Source organism: Vulpes vulpes, chromosome 8 (assembly GCF_048418805.1).
Source record: "Vulpes vulpes isolate BD-2025 chromosome 8, VulVul3, whole genome shotgun sequence".
Taxonomy (NCBI): Eukaryota; Metazoa; Chordata; class Mammalia; order Carnivora; family Canidae; genus Vulpes; species Vulpes vulpes.
The window spans coordinates 63,135,217-63,153,308 of NC_132787.1; the positions used below are offsets into that span (position 1 = coordinate 63,135,217).

General features: G+C 46.1%; 3 protein-coding genes across 6 annotated transcripts in view; 1 reads left to right on the top strand and 2 right to left on the bottom strand.

Annotated features, from left to right (window-relative positions):
• Positions 1-18,092, top strand: part of WDR54 (WD repeat domain 54) — a 32,712-nt gene that overhangs the window by 11,079 nt on the left and 3,541 nt on the right. Inside the window, exon 1 of one of the 3 annotated variants that reach the window (XM_025994518.2) lies at positions 17,687-17,764. The exons of 1 other annotated variant lie outside the window; for it this stretch is intronic. The gene's annotated coding sequence lies outside the window, so the exon portion shown is untranslated. Of the gene's footprint in view, positions 1-17,686; positions 17,765-18,092 lie in introns of those variants that run through there. One more of the 3 variants, XM_025994514.2, reaches the window with a different exon arrangement.
• LOC112916726 (retinol dehydrogenase 12-like) lies at positions 3,389-10,135 on the bottom strand. 2 transcript variants are annotated; one of them, XM_025994520.2, is made up of 6 exons: positions 9,712-10,135; positions 9,340-9,579; positions 8,997-9,086; positions 6,963-7,151; positions 6,317-6,423; positions 3,389-6,220 (listed from the first exon to the last, which is right to left on the bottom strand). In XM_025994520.2, the coding sequence occupies exons 1-6, from the start codon at positions 9,884-9,886 to the stop codon at positions 6,032-6,034; spliced, it is 990 nt and encodes a 329-aa protein (XP_025850305.1). In that variant the 5' UTR covers positions 9,887-10,135; the 3' UTR covers positions 3,389-6,031. The 2 variants fall into 2 exon arrangements, with proteins under 2 accessions (XP_025850305.1, XP_072623101.1); XM_072767000.1 differs by lacking the exon at positions 8,997-9,086 and having other exon boundaries at positions 9,712-9,979.
• Positions 10,547-17,759, bottom strand: C8H2orf81 (chromosome 8 C2orf81 homolog). The gene is made up of 4 exons (XM_025994513.2): positions 17,482-17,759; positions 12,458-12,688; positions 12,151-12,372; positions 10,547-11,983 (listed from the first exon to the last, which is right to left on the bottom strand). Exons 1-4 carry the CDS (start codon positions 17,497-17,499, stop codon positions 10,598-10,600), a joined length of 1,857 nt encoding a protein of 618 aa, XP_025850298.2. The 5' UTR covers positions 17,500-17,759; the 3' UTR covers positions 10,547-10,597.

An 18,092-nucleotide genomic window follows, 5' to 3' on the forward strand; every position in this document is an offset into this window, starting at 1 on the left:
CAACCACTGAGCCACCCACGTGCCCCTAAGTGTCCACTTTAATCCCAGGCCCCCAATAATTCCTATAGCTACAGTTCCAGGAACCATGAGTATACAAAGTTACCAAATACACAAAGAAACAAAGTACCACAAACTGTTCAAGCCGGCAAAGATTATTGACATGGGAATTTTCAGTAATAGTATACAAAATGAAGATGTTTAATATGTTTTTAAAAACATAAAGGGAGATTTAAAACATAGGGAAAAAGAGATTATAAAAATTGACCAGGTAGAGGCACCTGGGGGGCTCAGTCCATTGGGCGGCCAACTCTTGGTTTCAGCTCAGGTCATGATCTCATGGGTCATGGAATCCAGGCCCAAGTTGGGCTCCCTGCTCAGAAGGGAGTCGGCTTGAGGATTCTAAATCCCTCTACCCGCCTCCCACTCATACTTGCACCTTCTGTTTCTGTCAAATACAGTTTAAAAAATTGACTAGGTAGATCGGCAAAGAAAATAATTATAAAATACAGTAATAAAACTATAATAATTGTAATTTAAAGTTATTGGGTGGAATAAACAAAATATTTAACCATAGTTGAAGGGAAAATTAGTAAACTGGAAAATATATCTAAAAAAGATAAATCAGGAGCACCTGGGTGACTCAGTTGGTTAAGCGTCCAATTCTTGGTTGTAATTCTCATCATGATCCCAGGGTGATGCGATCAAGCCCTTCATTTGGCTCTGCACTCAGCACCAGAGTCTGCTTGAGATTCTTTCCCCCTCCTGCTTCCTCCCCCTCCACTCCTCTCTCTTCCCCACCCATGCTCACACTTATGTTCTCTAAAAAAAGTAAAATCTTAAATAAAATAAAATAATACAAAAATAAAAATGAACCAAAATGCAGCTTTAACACAAAAAGGAAAATATGGGAGAAAGATCAAGAGGCATGAAGGATAAAGTGAGAAGGTCTAACCTTTGTCTAATTGTAATTCCATAAAGAGAGAAGAAAGATAATAGAGAGAGGCTGTGTTTAAAAGGAAATACCTGGGTAGCTTAGTTGGTTGTGTGTACTTTCAGCTCATGTCATGAGTCCTGGGATAGAGCCCCCCTGCTTAGCGGGGAGTCTGCTTCTCCCCCCACCCCTCCTCCATTCATACTTTCTTGCTCTAAGGAGAAATACAGAAGAAGCTTATCAGTGTTGATCTTGGCAATGATTTTTTGGACATGACACCAAGTGCAAAACTCAAAAGTTAAAATCAACAAACAGAACTACGTCAAACTCAAAAGCTTCTGCACAGCAAAAGAAACAATGAACAAAGTGACAGCCTACAGAATGGGAGAAAAAGTTTGCAAACCATATATCAGATAAAGGATTAATATCCAAAATGAAGAATTAACACAATCTAACGACAAAAACAATCTGATTGAAGAGGACAGAAGAACTAAATAGACCTTTTTCCAGAGAGGACCATCAAAATGACCAATAGGCACATGAAAAGATGATCAACATCACTAATAATTAGTGAAATGCAAATAAAAACCACGGTGAGGTATCACTTTACACCTGTTAAAATGGCTATCATTAAGAGACAACAGGTGCTGGTAAGGCTGGGGTGAAAATGGAACCGTATACACTGTTGGTGGAAATGTAAATTAGTCCAACCACTACGAAAACAATATGGACTTTCCTCAAAAAATTAAAAATGGGTCTACTGTATGATCCAGCAATTCTATTTCTGGGTATATATGCAAAGGAAATGAAAACAGGTTTTCAACAGGACACATGCACACCCATGCTTATCTTAACATTATTTACAGTAGCCAAAATAATATGGAAGCACCCAAACACCCATCAATGAATGAGTGGATAAAAACGGATATAGATACAGATATAGAGAAAGCATATATACACATACATATATACACATACAAGTATACATATACAAGCGTGTGTGTGTATATTATTCAGCCATGAGAAAAAGGATCTCATGACATTTGGGACAACATGGATAGACCTTGAGCACATTATACTTATTGAGATAAGTCAGACAGAGAATGACAAATATTGTAGGATACCACTTATATGTGCAATCTAAAACAGTCAAACCTATGAAAAAACACAAAGTAAAATGGTGATTATTGGGAGAAGGGGGATGGGAAGGATAAGATTAATGGTGTTTAAGGGTATAAACCTGTAACAAGTAGTAAATAAGCCATAGAGGTCTGATGCACAGTACGATGGATATTAGATAATATTGTACTGTGATAGCGTGATGTGATAAACATTGCTTCTATGGCATTCATATTACAATATATAAAGGTATCAAAGTAACACACTGTATACCTTTAATTTACAAAATGTAACATGTCAAATCTATCAAATAAATAAATAAATAAAAACACAGGAGACACATAGAGCCTCAGATTCAGGAAACCCGAGGAATTTCCACTGGAATAAACAAAAAGAGGGACGCCTGGGTGGCTCAGCCATTGAGTGTCTGTCTTTGGCTCAGGACATGACCCTGGAGCCCCAGGATCGAGTTCCACATCGGGCTCCCTGTATGGAGCCTGCTTTTCCCTCTGCCTATGTCTGCCTCTCTCATGAATAAATAAATAAATAAATCTTTTAAAAAAAAAACAAAAACAAAAACACATCAGAATTAACAGTAGTGAAACTGCAGGAAAGGAATGACAAGGATAACATCATAAAGGGAACAAGGGAGAAAAGGCTGATTCCCTACAAAGCACTGTTTAACATCTGATCTCTCATAGCAAAAATGAAAGCCAGAAGATGAAGGAATAATCTCCAATGGAATAAAAGACAATACCTGCCAGCCTATAATTCCTTCACCAGCAAGATGATCCCTCAAAAATGGTGAAATAAATATATTTTATTTATTTATTTATTCATGAGAGACACACAGAGATAGAAGCAGGCTCTATGCAGGGAGCCCGATGTGGGATTCGATCCCGGGACACCAGGATCACACCCTGAGCAGAAGGCAGGCACTAAACTGCTGAGCCATCCAGGGATCCCTTAAAGAAATTTTCAAGCCAATAAAACTGAGGTTTATTATCATTAGATTCCGTATGAGTTTTCTATTGCTTCATAACCAATTACTACACTCCATGCTTGAAAGAACCCATGTATTGTCTTACAGTTTCTGTGCATCAGGAGTCTGGGTACAGATTAGCTGGGTCCCTTGCTCAGGGTGTCACCAGAGCTGCAGTCTCATCTGGGCTCCAAGTCCTCTCCCAGACTTACCAGGTATTGGCAGAAACCAGTTCCCTATGGCTGGAGAACTGAAGCTCCAACTCCTGGAGGCCAGGTGGTCCTCCTCACAGTGTGGCAGTTTATTTCCTCATGGTGAACAGGAGGATCTTTCTGACTCTGGGAAAACCTGAACACTTTTTATTTTTTAAAGATTTTATTTATTTATTCATGAGATACACACAGAGAGAGGCAGAGACATAGGCAAAGGGAGAAGCAGTCTCCCCACACGGAACCCATTGTGGGACTCGATCCCAGGACCCCAGGATCATGACCTGAGCCCCTAAGCCGAAGGCTGACGCTCAACTGCTGAACCACCGAGGCGTCCCGAACTAAACACTTTTAAAGGGCTCACCTGATTAGGTCAAGTCCACCCAAAATAATCTCCTCTTTGATGAATTTAAAGTCAGATGATTACAGAATTTAATTACATCAGCAAATCCCATTTGTCAGTATGTAAGGTAATCACAGGAGTGAAATTCCATCACATGAGTTCTGCTCACACTCGAGGGGAGGAGATAATAGAGAATGTGTACACATAGGGTAGAAATATTGGGAACTATTTTAGTAAAATTCTGTGTACCTTAAATGCTCATTACAGGAATTTAAAAGGATGTACTTCAGCAAAAGGAAAATAATCCCAGGTAGAAGATGTGAGATGCAAGAAAGAAGAGCAAGCAAAAAAAAAAAAAAATGTTAAACATAGGGGTAAATCTACACAAATATGAACTATTGAAAATAATAACAATATATTTGTACAATTAACAAAACAGCAATATCATCAAAATACCAGGCTACAGAAGCATATAAGTTCAAAGAGAATAATTAATGTTGAAGAATTCTAATGTCTATGTATTGTTTGAAAGTATAAAGATATCGATTAAAGAGACCTGGGTGTCTCAGTGGGTTAAGCGGCCTGACTCTTGGTTTCAGCTCAGGTCATGGTCTCAGGGTTGTGAGTGGAGCCTCTGAGCCTCTCCTGGGCTCTGCACCCAGTGAGGAGTCACCTTGAGATTCTGCCTCTGTCCCTCCCCCCCACATCTGGCTGCAAGCTCTCTCTCTAAAATAAACCAAATCTTTAAAAAAAAAAAAAAAAAGAGGGAGAGACTGTTAAGTCAAATATGCAGGTTGAAATTTTTTTACTAACCACTAGAGAACAGAAATAGATTATATACTTTCAAAATAAGAGAGAGAGTTTAAAAATGGAAAAAAAATCCTCCACTACACTCAAAGAGGCTCCCAACCAGCCTTCTTTCCCTCACCCACTCAGGGTCAGACTAGGATAGCAGTCTAGTGGCCCTCTCAGCTTCTTCCAGATTCCTCCCCGTTTTCTCTCGCAGGCATTTCCTCTAAGTTTCTTGAACATTCAATCCCAACTTCGCATTTCCTTCTCAGATTATGCCCCTGGATGAACACAAATCCCCAATGCATTTTTTAAATTGAATAGATCCATGACAGTGGAATGGGACAATGGCAATATGGGTAAAGAAAAGCACAGGCCAGGGGCGCCTGGCTCACCCAGTCAGAAGAGGGTGGGACTCTTTATCTTGGGGTGATGAGTTGGAGCCCTGCACAGGATGTACAGATGGCTTAAATAAAAACAAAACTTAAAAAAAAAAAAAAGGACAGACCAATCTCATTTATGAACACAGCACAAAGTGCTAAACAAAAACATGAGTATGCTCAATTTAACAATGTCTACACAACAATGTGACCAAAAATGCAAGGTGGTTTGTTGGGTTTATTTCAGAAATGCAAGGTACTAGAAAATCTATAAAGGTCTTCTAGAAAAAGAAATAAAAGAATAGTGGAAAAGGAAGAATTAAAACTATTATTTTTCTTAGTGTGATTTTTCTATGTAGAAAAACCAAAAGTACCTACAGATAATTCATTAAAATTAGATAACTTATAATAGTCATTTAATAAACAATCAGCACACGAAGGTTAAAGCACCACTTATAATAGCATCAAAATGAAGGTACCTGAATTAAATATAGTAAAACTAGTCTAAGATATTTACAGATAAAATCAGAAAAATTCTGCAAAGATATTAAGAGTTAGATAGGAGCAAACTTGTTTGAGGTTAGGAAAACTCAATATCATAAAAACGTCAATCCTCCCAAGTAGATGTCATGGAACCAGAGAAGGGTTCATGTGTGCGTGAAATTTGAAAAGCTGATCCCAACATATATATAGATGAACAAAGACCTTGGGAGAAAAACGATGGGCTCCCAGAACTGGAATTCACTGATCTTGTTGCTTGGCTCATCCCCCAGGATTTGATGGGAAGGTGGAATGATCATCTGCAGGCTCAGGCACAGTATCAGTTGGGAGACCACACCCTGTGAGGTCTGAATGCTATCCTATGGGATGTGGTATATGCTTTAATCAAGAGAGCACTCTGTGGTGCTGTCTCCCCCCAAACCAGGAAGCACACATGCAGAAACCAACAGGTACAGGTGGAGGTCTCCCTTCTTACTGGTACCCCTAATTCCCACTGGAAGGAGTTTTCTCCCTGTCATCACAGTGTGGAACTCTGTAGGTTTGGAGATCCTAGTGGCCAAGGGATAAAGAGTTCCATCCGAGAACTGGCAGTAAAGTAGGAGCTAAAACTATCCTCTGGCAAATCTGAGCTCTCATGCCAGTAAGCCAACAGGAAGAGGAAGTGTTTGTTATACCAGACAAGATGATTGATGCTTGAAGCTAGTAAACAAAAGGCATGATCAGAGAAAGGGCTGGGAATCATAGAGGATGGTAAATTAGGGTAGGGGTCACAGAGGATCAGTCCATCTTGTCTAGGTTTGTTAGTTGGACTGAGGCATTCCAGAGGCTTTGGGCCACTTGAGGATCCTGAGCAGCTTCAGTGGGGAGAGTTATCATACAGGAACTGCTAAAATATTTTCCAGAAACACCATCCAACTCCTTTGCCAAGCTCAGGTAGAGGACTGGGATTGCACCTTGTTTGACATCCTGTAGAGGGGAAGAGAGAGTCACGCCCAGCTGACTTTACCCTGCTGGGGACACCCAGAAGCATCACCCTGCCACACTTGCTCCTCCTCTACCCACCTTACAGAAGAAGCTGAAGAGCCAGAAAAGGAAGCGGTACAACCAAGGATAAGGCTTCATGATCTCTGTGTATACCACACCTGGGTCAACAGAGTTCACAGTCACACCTGAAAGGATGAGACACAAGTATAGTGCAAAGTGAAATAAGAGGAAGATATTGGGAAAAGGGGCTTAGTGGGGGTTCTCCAGTGTGCAGTGTTGGGAGGATCCTACCAGGTCTGTTGGGCAACCAGACACTTGGGGGTGGTGCCAGGGAAGTCAGTCCCTTGGAACTTACATAAATTGGTATTCAAGCCAGCACGGAGACATAAGCATTTGAGAATGCTGGGTGAACTTTAGGAGGAACACAATGGATGGTGTTGGTATTGGAGACTACTGAGAGGAGAGGAATGTTGTGAATGACAAGAGAGTTGGGAAGATTAAAAAGGAGATGTGAAGAGAGTTGGAAAGATTAAAAAGGAGATGTGAAAAAAAAATAAATAAAAAGGAGATGTGAGGGAGATATCAGCTGCACAGATGATAAGTGGAGGGAATCAACAGCTGGCTTGGGGGACACTGGGAGTATTTAGGCCAGGACATGTTGGGATGAGATGTGAAGGGCAGCGGTACTGGGAATGAAGGAGTAGGGGGTGTCAGAGGCAATTACCTGTCCCTTGAAGTCTCCGGGCAAGCTCCCCAGTGAAGGAGGTCAAGAGCAGTTTGCTGCAGTCATAGCTCTGGGTTAAGGTCAAAGGTTTGCCAGCCCCTGTCAGATGTTTCTCATCAACATACCCATGTGCATGCCGAAAGGAAGACACATTCACTACCCGAGCTGACCCTGCCTGTTGTAGGGCCCCTGGATGGAAAGAGAACCACAATCCTTCAATCCAAGCTCTAGAGTGAATACCCATGCCCACTCCCCAGCGTGCCTCTCCAGGAGACTCCAAGAGAGCAGAGACCATCCAGGGCTTTCAGGATAGGGTCAGTGCTCCCCCCCCGCCAATGTTCTCTGGGCTAGGCACAAGACAGCTTCATGTGAACAGAGACTTCAACAGAGACTTAGCTACTTTCCTAACATTTTTCCTCTTCTTTTATGGTAGTGTGTGGATTTTTGCCTTACTCTTCTTCCACTTGTCAGCTGGAGCTACTTTAATTGATCCCTGTTTATGTTTTACCTCACTGGTGGCTAAAAGAGAAAGCAGAGGTTGGAGACACTGTGAAAGTTGTCTTTTGTGTATTTGTCACACAAATGTTCATTAGATCTCTGGACTATGGGAGACCCCAAGACAGATGCTAAGGACATAAGGGTGCTAGATTGAGGGGAGAAAGAAATGTGTGTAGAGATACTTGAAAAAGTGTTGTTGTTGTTTTTTTTTTTAATCCAGCTATCCAGCATCTGGGTGTTTCAGTTTGTTAAGGGTCTCCCTTCGGCTCAGGTCACATGATCCCAGGGTCCTAGGAATGAGTCCTGAATATCTCGCATCATCGGGCTCCCTGCTCAGTGGGGAGTCTGCTTCTCCCTCTACCCATCCTGCCTGCTCATGCTCTCTCTTACTCTCTTGTTCTCCCTCTCTCTAAATAAATAAAATCTTAATCAGCTATCTTCCAAAGTAACAAAAAATTACAATCAATTGTACACTTAACGTCTTAAAAAAAGAAGTGTCCTACTATATATAGTTTAAAAAGTCTGAATTATATAAAATATGAAAACTAGTAATTGTCACATGAGTTTACAGTGTTCAAAACGCCAAAACTATTTTGAGCCCTACATTTAAATTAAGAATCACAAATGAGGGATGCCTGGGTGGCTCAGCAGTTGAGTATTTGCCTTTGGCTCAGGGCATGATCCCAGATCTGGGGATCGAGTCCCACATCCAGCTCCCTGTGAGGAGACCACTTCTCCCTCTATGTTTCTGCCTCTCTCTGTGTCTCTCATGAATTAAATAAATGAAATCGTTATAAATAAATAAATAAAATAAAGAGCACATGAGATCCCAGCAACACGAATTGTCTCCCGAGAGGGGAATGAGTAGCTGATTTTCAAGGAGAGGAGACTTTTTTTAATGTAATCCCTTTTGTACAGTTCCAATTTTGTGTTTTGGACACATATTACCTAACCCAAACAATTGATTTTATTTTAAAGAGTCTATTACACAATCCAGGAGATCATGTTAGGAAAACAGTGCCTACCGCTCACTCTGCCTCTCCAGCCTCCCCAGGAAGAACCCAGACTTCCTTAATCAGAAAAGATTTAAAAATCAGAAAGTCAAAGCACTCCGGCCTAAGACAGAGAGAAGTGTTCTGTCTAGGTTCCTAGTGGATCTTAAGCTATTTGAGAACAGGAAGTAGGCCTTCTTGGTGTCTGTGTTCCTAGTGGTCTGGTGCCACCCTTAAGAAGCTTTCGTTGTGATGACTGACTCTTCTGGTCTAGCTAGAACTCAGAGCTGGGGGGAGGAGAGGTGTGATCATAAATCTCCCTGCTGATTATATTTTGGACTGGTTTCATTTCCAGCCTCCTAGTCCTGATTTGTGTCAGGTGGGTTTCCCTGATGTGTGTGTGGGAGGGGGAGCATACTGGGTTATCACTCAGTGAGAAGCTGGGGCCAAGAGAAAGGAAGTGGCCATGGAGACAGCCACGAAAAATGCCAGGGAATGGAGAAGCAAAGAGTGGCACAGAAGTGAAGCACCCGTTCTCCCTTACCTTGGAGTAGATTTGTAAGCAGAAAGGGCCCAACATAGTTGGTGGCAAAGGTGAGATCAAGGCCCTCTGGGGTAAGTGTCTTGGGGAATCCTGGGAGGAGATGAGAACATAGGTAATGGGTAATGGAAGGAGACAAGCTCTGGGAGATATACTGGTATTCAGTAGAAACTTCACAGGAACATGTATGTACAAGGATGGAGGCAATGACTTAAAACAGGCTTTTTAGGGTCATGTATGAATTCAAGGTTTTCAGCAGGATGCACAGGTTAGGTTTGGTGGATGCCTGTTTTAGGGTCCCTGAACCAGAAGGAAAGACCCTGAGACATGTCTGGGGGAAACATACCAGAGATTGCAGCATTGTTAACCAGCAGATGTATCTCGGGGTACTTCTGCAGAAGCCACCGGGCAAAGCTCCGGATGGAGGCCATAGAGCTCAAGTCCACCTGGCCAAGCAGGAGGCAGGTCCCCTTTGAGGCTACTTGGATCTCGGCAAGGGCTTTCTGTCCACGCTCCCAGTTACGGCAGGCGAGGATCACACGGGCCCCACGACGAGCTAGTTCCTGGCATACAGCCTTTCCGATGCCTGTAGGAAGGCAGCTTGAGTACACTAGTCTGGGGAGTGACTAGAGGTGCTGGTCCTCATCCCCACCCTCTCCACTGGCGCTGTTAGGGACTGTGGTATCTATTGAGGTAGCAAGATGGGAAGAGCACTCACCACTATTGGCTCCAGTCACGACTGCTGTCTTCCCAGTTAGGTCTGTGGAGCACTGTCGGAGGTCCCAAAGATAAGATTCATGCCAGAGCCGCACACTTAGTCTAAGCAGGACTAGAATAAGCAGAACAGAGCCAGGGCTCCAGACCAGGGTGCCAAGTAGAGACCACTGCAACATAGCAAAGACTTGCTGGTCTGCCACCAGAAGAGCTGGGCTACAGTGCAGGTAAATTGGGGAGGAGCTAGCCAAAGCTAAGTGGAGATTAGCAATCAGGCTGGTGTGGTGCCTAGGGACACAAATTTTAAAGAGGCTACTCACTCTCAGATTTTTTGAATCACCCTATTTGAGCTTGGGAGTGAATTCCACCTTAAATTGCATGCCTTGGACACTTGATTGCCTCACTGCTATCTCTGGCTCAAAGTCAGTGCTTCTCCGAGCCCTGTGTAGGCTCATAGTTGTCTCCAAGTGAAACTTGGATTTGCGCCCTAAGGTGAATTGATAAACTCCAGGAATTGGAGAAGCAGGATATCAAATTTTGTCTTTAATCAACGTGTGCTTAAGCAGAGACATCCCCTTACTCCTCTACTGCAAGGATACTCTGATTCTAACTGAAGCAGACCCCACTTGCAGCCTTTATGTCTACTCCTTTGTGGAGTGGGGGGCGGTTCTCCAGAACGCCTCTGCTGGGGAGCAACAGCTACCCTAATGCAGGGTCTCCTAAGGGTGGAAATGGGGTTATTCCTTGGGACCAGTGTTCTATATTCTTCTAGGACTGCAGGACAACTGCTCCTGAGTAAGTATCCTTGGAAGAAACTGACAGAGACATCAGACCAACTCTTAAGGCAATTCAGGTGTTTATTCTGGCAAGCAGAAAGTACTGCCTGAGCTTCACAGCCCAGAATAGGGCAGGTGCTTGGGGAGGAATGAACACACTTTGGGGGTTGGGTTCTTCATTAGTTGTCTCATGGTCACCTGAGGCTTTGGGGCACCTGTCGGGATGGGGTGCTGCTCAACGGGAGGAGACGTGCCACTTTCTTTGTCCTCCTGCTGGGGTACTGCAGATCTGAGTAGCACCTGGGTGTTTGGGTTCCACATGCTCACACCAGGAGCCAGTTTCATTGCGTCTGGCAGCAACATGGGCTTCCACATCACCTGCGACGTGGCCTCAAGGACTTGGGGTGCCGAATGTGGCCACCTGTGAGGACCCTGACCCTCCTGGTCCCCGGGATCCAGGCCCTGTGGATTTAAGCGGCTGCGGCCAGCCCACATGTCCCTCAGCAACTCAGCCTCCCCCTCCCAGCCACAGGGCCATTTGGCACCTGGCCACAGTTTGGGGCTGGGGCTCTGGGCCAGATCAGGGAGGGCTGGATGAGAGGCAAGAAAGCCAAGGCCAGGTCTGGGAAAGGGCAACTTTGACCCAAAGCCTGGCGATGGTAGGCCTAAGCTAAAAGGGGGGGATTGGAGGCCAGGGCCCGGGCCCAAGGCACGGAAAGGAGCGCTAGGTGGGAAAGAGAAGAAAACTTTCGGGGAGACACCAATACCAGGTCCTGGTGTTAGAGGCCTGGCGGGAGCCTCAGAAGCCTCGGTCCTCGCACCCCTCTGGCGCCCGCGGTAGGCTTCCAGGGATCGTGCCTCCGAGTCTGGAACCAGAACCTCGGCCAACGGGCGCACCCAATGGCGCGGCAGGCGCATGGGGTCCAGACGACCCCCGGCCTTGCAGCCCATCCTGTAGGGAAGCTTGCTCAGGGGAACATCCGGGAACCGAGGCTGCTGTGGCTCTAATTGGGCGGAGGGGCCGAGCGTTGTGGGGACACCGGCGGAGAGGCTGGCCACCGACACGCAGGAGTCGATGTGGGGCACGTCCTCCTTCTTGAGCTTCAGCCTGTCCCCAGCTACGTGTGGCTGGGACGTGCAATAATAGAGGCCCTCCAGTGACAACTGCGAGCTGCGGGGCTGTGCCCTCTGGGCCAAGACCTGGGTGCTGGCTACCTGAGACAGCTCCAGAGAAGAGTGGGGACTGCCATCGGGAGCCATCTCCACCGATGGTTGGCGGCTTACATTCAAGGACTCCACCAAAGCCTGGTGGCCTCTGGACTGGACAGCTGAGTCCCCTAAAAGACTCCCGGACCCTGTCTCCTGAAACAGCTCTGGGGTAGGCGGGGGGCCAGAAGTGACTCCCAGCTCTGGAGAAGGTGCCCAAGATTCCATCTGCTTCTGAAAGCCTCTCTCCATCCATGGTCTTCCTAAGGAGATCTGGTCCACGCTCCCTTGGTCCTAGGGAAATGCATGGAGGATAGGGGTGGAGAGTGAGTAGTGAGATGTCAGAAAGGGGAGAGAGGAACTAAGGGTAAAGGAGTCCAGGGAGCCTGAAGAGAAAGAAGACACAGGCAGGGCTCAGGGTAGGGGAGTGGGGGTCAGAGGGAGCTGGGGGCTGCACTTACTTCGCCTTGGAAGGTCTCCTCCAGCCCCATGGAGGTGGGTACATGCAGCACAGGCACTGATCCCTGAGCCCAGGCATCCGTAGTGCATGCCAAGGGCTCCTCGTCCTCGTGCCACATGGGGTCCTCCACCACGGCTGATTCCCCCTCATCCCTGGCCAGGAAGCGCCACTCAGTGATCTGCAGCATGGCCTCCCGGGCCTGACTAATGGTGAATGGAATGCACTGCAGAGGTGAGAGGGGGTCTCAGTCCAATGTGGACCAGAGGGGTGGGTGGAGATGGGTCTGGAGAACCCGGATCCAGGCCCACCTGCTGGGTCAAGTAGACTTTGAAGGCAGAGTCCATGACTCGGGCCAGCAGATCAGCCAAGATGTCCCCCACAACATCCTCTCCCTCCTGGAGAGCCATGAGCGCCATCCATTCAGCCTCCGTGAGCCGCCCAGGCACGATGTCCACCTGTGGCACCTGCACTGTAGGAGGCCGCACCTTTTCTGCCTTGGATCGGGTCGCCCCACGGTCCCGGATCTGTCTCTCCTGCCTCTGTGATGAAAGAACAGGACAATCAGGGCAGGAAACAGAGAAGTGGAATGGAGAAGCAGCTATGTAGGCTAGGAGGAAGCTTTCTCAAGCTGTGAAGTAAGAAGGAAAAGCCTTTTGAAAAGAACAATGTACTAAGAGCCTACCGTGTCAGATGCATTTTATTTTTTTTTGGTTGTTTTTTTTTTTTTTGTTATGATAGTCACACAGAGAGAGAGAGAGAGAGAGAGGCAGAGGGAGAAGCAGGCTCCATGCACCGGGAGCCTGACGTGGGATTCGATCCAGGGTCTCCAGGATCGCGCCCTGGGCCAAAGGCAGGCGCCAAACCGCTGCGCCACCCAGGGATCCCTCAGATGCATTTTAGATGTTTGACCTAGTTTATTTAACATTTATTTATTTGGGGCACCTGGGTGGCTCAGCTGATTAAGCATCTGCCTCAGGTTCAGGTCATGATCTTCAGGCCCTGGGATGGAGCCCCACATAGGGCTCCCTGCTTGGTGAGGAGTCTGTTCTCCCTCCCCCTTTCCCTCTACCTCTCCTCCTGCTTGTGTTCTGTCTCCTTCTTGCTCTCAAATGAATAAATTTTAAAATCTTAAAAAAAAAAAAATTATTGGGCAGCCTGGGTGGCTCAGCGGTTTAGCGCTGCCTTCAGCCCAGGGCATGATCCTGGAGACCCGGGATCTAGTCCAGCTTCGGGCTGCCTGCATGGAGCCTGCTTCTCCCTCTGCCCGTGTCTCTGCCTCTCTCTGTGTGTGTGTGTCTCTCATGAATAATAATAATAATAATAAAAGACTATTCATTTGAGAAAGAGTGGGGAGGGGCAGAGGGAGAGATTCTTTCAAGCAGATTCTCACTGAGCAGGGAACCTGACATGGGGCTTGATCTCCCGACTCAGAGATCATGACCTGAGCTGAAACCAAGGGTGGGAGGCTTAACCAAATTAGCCACCCAGGTGCCCTTGACCTAGCTAATTTATTTTTCATAACAGCTCCCTAAAACGATTAAAAAAAAAAAACAAAAACACTGAAAAGACACAAGATAATCATCGCTTGCTTGAGATTACAGAGTACACCCTGCTATTGGCACTAGTTCAAAAGGTTCAAAGTTCTTGAGAGTTCAAAGAAATTAAGAGTCAATAAATGGTTAGTGCTCTTTTAGAGTCTCCTTCTCTCCCCCAAATCAGCTTAGATCCTCATTTTACAATATACATCTAAATAAATTCCAGGGACACCTGAGTGGCCAGTCAGTTAAGTGTCTACCTTTCAGCTACAGTCATGATCTCAGGGTCCTGGGATCAAGCCCCACACTGGGCTCCCTGCTCAGGGGCAGGGAGTATGCTTATCCCTTTCCCTCCCCCTCTCCCCCCAGCTTCTGCTCTCTGTCTCTCTCAAGTAAATAAGTACATAAAATATTTTAAAATAAATGAAATCCAGATGTGGGGATCCCTGGGTGGCGCAGCGGTTTGGCGCCTGCCTTTGGCCCAGGGCGCGATCCTGGAGACCCGGGATCGAATCCCACGTCAGGCTCCCGGTGCATGGAGCCTGCTTCTCCCTCTGCCTGTGTCTCTGCCTCTCTCTCTCTCACTGTGTGCCTATCATAAATAAATAAAAATTCAAAAAAATATTTAAAAAAAAATGAAATCCAGATGTATTAAAGGATACACGCACACACACACAAACCCCACAAAAATATAAACAAAAAAATAAAATGTAGGAAAAAAGTAGGTCAGATTGTCATATGACAATCTGTGAGAAAAAACTGCCTAAGCATTAAAAATTATGTAAGAAATCATAAAGAAATAGCTAGAGAGGTGTGTACACATAGGCAAATTTTTCCTATACTTATTTTTAAAACACTCCTAATTACAAGTGGACAGTAGTTACCATTCACTGGCACTTAAGTGTATCAGTTACAAACATTGACTCAAGTCCTACATTTTTAGACTACATGCTATTTTGTCCTCATTTTACAGAATTTTTCCAGATCACACAGCAAGGAAGAAGTGGAGTCATAATTCATACACAGGTGTGTCTGACTTTACCCTGCTTTCCAAAACAAAAAATAATGCAATAAATATCCCCAAGTATATTAAAAATCATAATCATAATAATAAAATAATAAATAATCATAATACCCCAAGGATAATAAGCAAAGGACATAACATTTCACAAATGTAAAAGACTGATGATATAAATGATAAACATTTGAAAAGATGTCCAACTTTCAAAAATATCAATTCCAGTTTTATGAACACATCCAAAGGCATATCCTAAAACGAAAATAAAAAAATATAGGGGCACCCAGGTGGCTCAGTGGTTGAGCTTCTGCCTTTGGCTCAGGGCGTGATCCTGGGGTCCTGGGATCGAGTCCTGCATCGGGCTTCCCACAGGGAGTTTGCTTCTCCTTCTGCCTATGTCTCTGCCTTCTCTGTCTCTCATGAAAAAAATAATTTAAAAAAGAAAATAAAAAATATATTCTCCAACATATTTCCTGTGCTGTCATTTACAATAGCAGAATAGGGATCCCTGGGTGGCGCAGCGGTTTGGCGCCTGCCTTTGGCCCAGGGCGCGATCCTGGAGACCCGGAATCGAATCCCACGTCGGGCTCCCGGTGCATGGAGCCTGCTTCTCCCTCTGCCTGTGTCTCTGCTTCTCTCTTTCTCTCTCTCTGTGTGACTATCATAAATAAATAAAAATTAAAAAAAAAAGATTTACAATAGCAGAATATTGAAAACATAAGTCCAGGGGTGCCTGGGTGGCTCGGTGGTTGAGCATTTATTTGCCTTCAGCTCAGGGTGCGATTCTGGGGTACTGGGATCAAGTCCTGCATTGGGCTCTTGCAGGGAACCGGCTTCTCCCTCTGCCCATGTCTCTGCCTCTCTCTGTGTCTCTCATGAATAAATAAAATCTTAAAAAAAAAAAAGAAAACATATATCTAACAAAAAGAATATATAGCTAATTGTGTGCCCTCTTTATCAGGAAATATTATGCAATGATTAAAGATAATCTTTAGGAAGGATTTGTAATAGCATAGGAAAATACTTAACGATGTAATGACAAATGAAAGAAACAGGATACAAAATTACATATCAAGTATCATCTCAGATGTATAAGTATGTGTTAAAGAAAAGGAAAACACCAAAATTTTAACAGTGGACATGTTTCTTTCTTGTGCTCTTCTCTAATTTACAAGTTCTCAACAATGAGTCTGTATCCTTTTATAATCAAGAAAAATCAACATAAAAATTAAAAAAGTAGTTCTATAAATTCATTTTAGGGACATTGGAAATTTACTAGCAGATTCTTGGGAGCCTCCTCACTCTCCTACAAGTTTCCCTGAACCTGGCTCCTTCCAAAGTTTACTTCTAAATGTAATCTACCCAAATCTTTACCTTCTTAACCCCAACCTTATTGCTTCATACCAGATAGACCCCAAATTCATTCTTCCCCAAATCTGATGTTTCTTAAACCTTACACTGAACTCAAAATCCCTTAAGCCTCATTTCTCTTCTCTGTAATGAAAACAGCCCTAGTGACAAACCCAGGGAGTAGCCCACAGCCCAGCCCAGGCTTGGCCAGAGCAGGGCAGGTAGTGCTGGGAGAGGATAGTGGGTTCCTTAGACTTACCCTCCTAGCCTCTCATGGGCCAACAGTCATAGTGATTGTACCTAGACACTGGCCTGACCAGAGAGGCCAGAGATACTATTGCATAAAATCTCCTCAAATATGTTTTATTTAAAAATATCTTGGCTTTTGCAGCACTTGGGTGGCTCAGTAGGTTAAGCCTCCGCTCTTGATTTTGGCTCAGGTCATGATCTCACAGTCGTGGAGCGCCCAGTCATCTGGAAGTCTGCTTGAGATTTTCTCTCTTCTCCCTTTGCCCTTTCCCCACCTCCTTCTCACGTGGACTCTCTCATGAATCAATCTTTTAAAGAAATTTCTTGGCTCTTAAACAATTTGACTTTCAAGTGCAGCCTCACAGTTTTTTTTTTCTTTTTAAAGATTTTATTTATTTATTCATGAGAGGCACAGAGAGAGGCAGAGACAATTGCAGAGGGAGAAGCAGGACCCCTGTGGGGAGCTTGATATGGAACCTGGACGGAAATCGATCCCAGGACCCCAGGATCATGATCCGAGCCGAAGGATCCACTGAGCCACCCAGATGCCCCAGAGTGGTTTTTTAAATCCATTTCCTTCTCCTAAAATCCTTGAAATGAAGTTTATTTAGCAACAGCTCTCCTCAGTGCCTGACCAAAGTGTCTGGTTTATCTATTTGAATGGGTACCTCAAAATTGAGGCACTTATTACTCGCATTAGCTGCTTCCAAAGTCGTCAGTTCCTGCTCTTGCGCTCTGCACCACACATCTGACTTTTTGCCTCAGGTTCGGAGTGTGACCAAGTGTGTTAGTGTGCGTGGTGCAGGTGTAGATTTTCTGCCTGAGACCGACGTGGCTTCCTCGGTCATCAGGAACGCCCGCAAGGTGGGCGAGCCACGGCTGGCATGGGCCCGGCCCACGGTTCCCCCACACCGACTTTAAAGGCAGATCCCAGGGGATCCCTGGGTGGCTCAGCGGTTTAGCACCTGCCTTTGGCCCAGGGCACGATCCCGGAGTCCCAGGATCGAGTCCCGCGTCGGGCTCCCGGCATGGAGCCCGCTTCTCCCTCTGCCTGTGTCTCTGCCTCTCTCTCCTCTCTCTATGACTATCATGAATAAATAATAAAAAATATTCAAAAAATAAAATAAAAAATAAAGGCAGATCCCAGCTCCGGCGCACCCCGAGCCCAGCTGAAGCTAACCGAGCCTTCGTGAGCCATGGCCGCAGCTGTCGCACCAACCCCGGGGATTCGGCAGCTTCGCTCGCCGCCGCCGCCGCCGCAGCCTAAGCGTCGCCCTAGCAACGGCGCCCAGCCTGGAGCTGCAGGCCGGGCCTCCAGAGGCTCGCCCCGCCCACAGTTGCTCTGGCAACCGCGCCGCGCGCCGCAGGTTTGGGTTGCTTGGCCCCGCCCAATGGCCGTGCGTACGTGCGTCGTCTCTATGGTGGCGGCGGATTCGCAGCGACCGAACGATTCCCGGAGTCAGGCAAGCGATCCCGAGGCTGCGGGTGTGACCTCTGGCCCGGGCCGGGGGCTTCGGGGAGCCAGCTGAGAGAGGGAGGGTCTGAGGGCTACCCTGCCTCAGGCCGCCTTCGCTCGGGCGCTTGGCGCCCCCGGGTCCTGTGCCATCGCCATCCCCACTCTGGGATTCCCCCACCGCCCGATGACTCAGCCCTGAGGCTCCCCTTTCCAGCTACCCAGGACCTCCCCACGCCAGACTCCGCATCGCCGTCCTCGGGGTCCCCATCACCTCCTGACCCACCCTCGGTGGTCTCCTTCAGTGCCTCGTGACAGCACCCCCCCCCCCCCCCCCC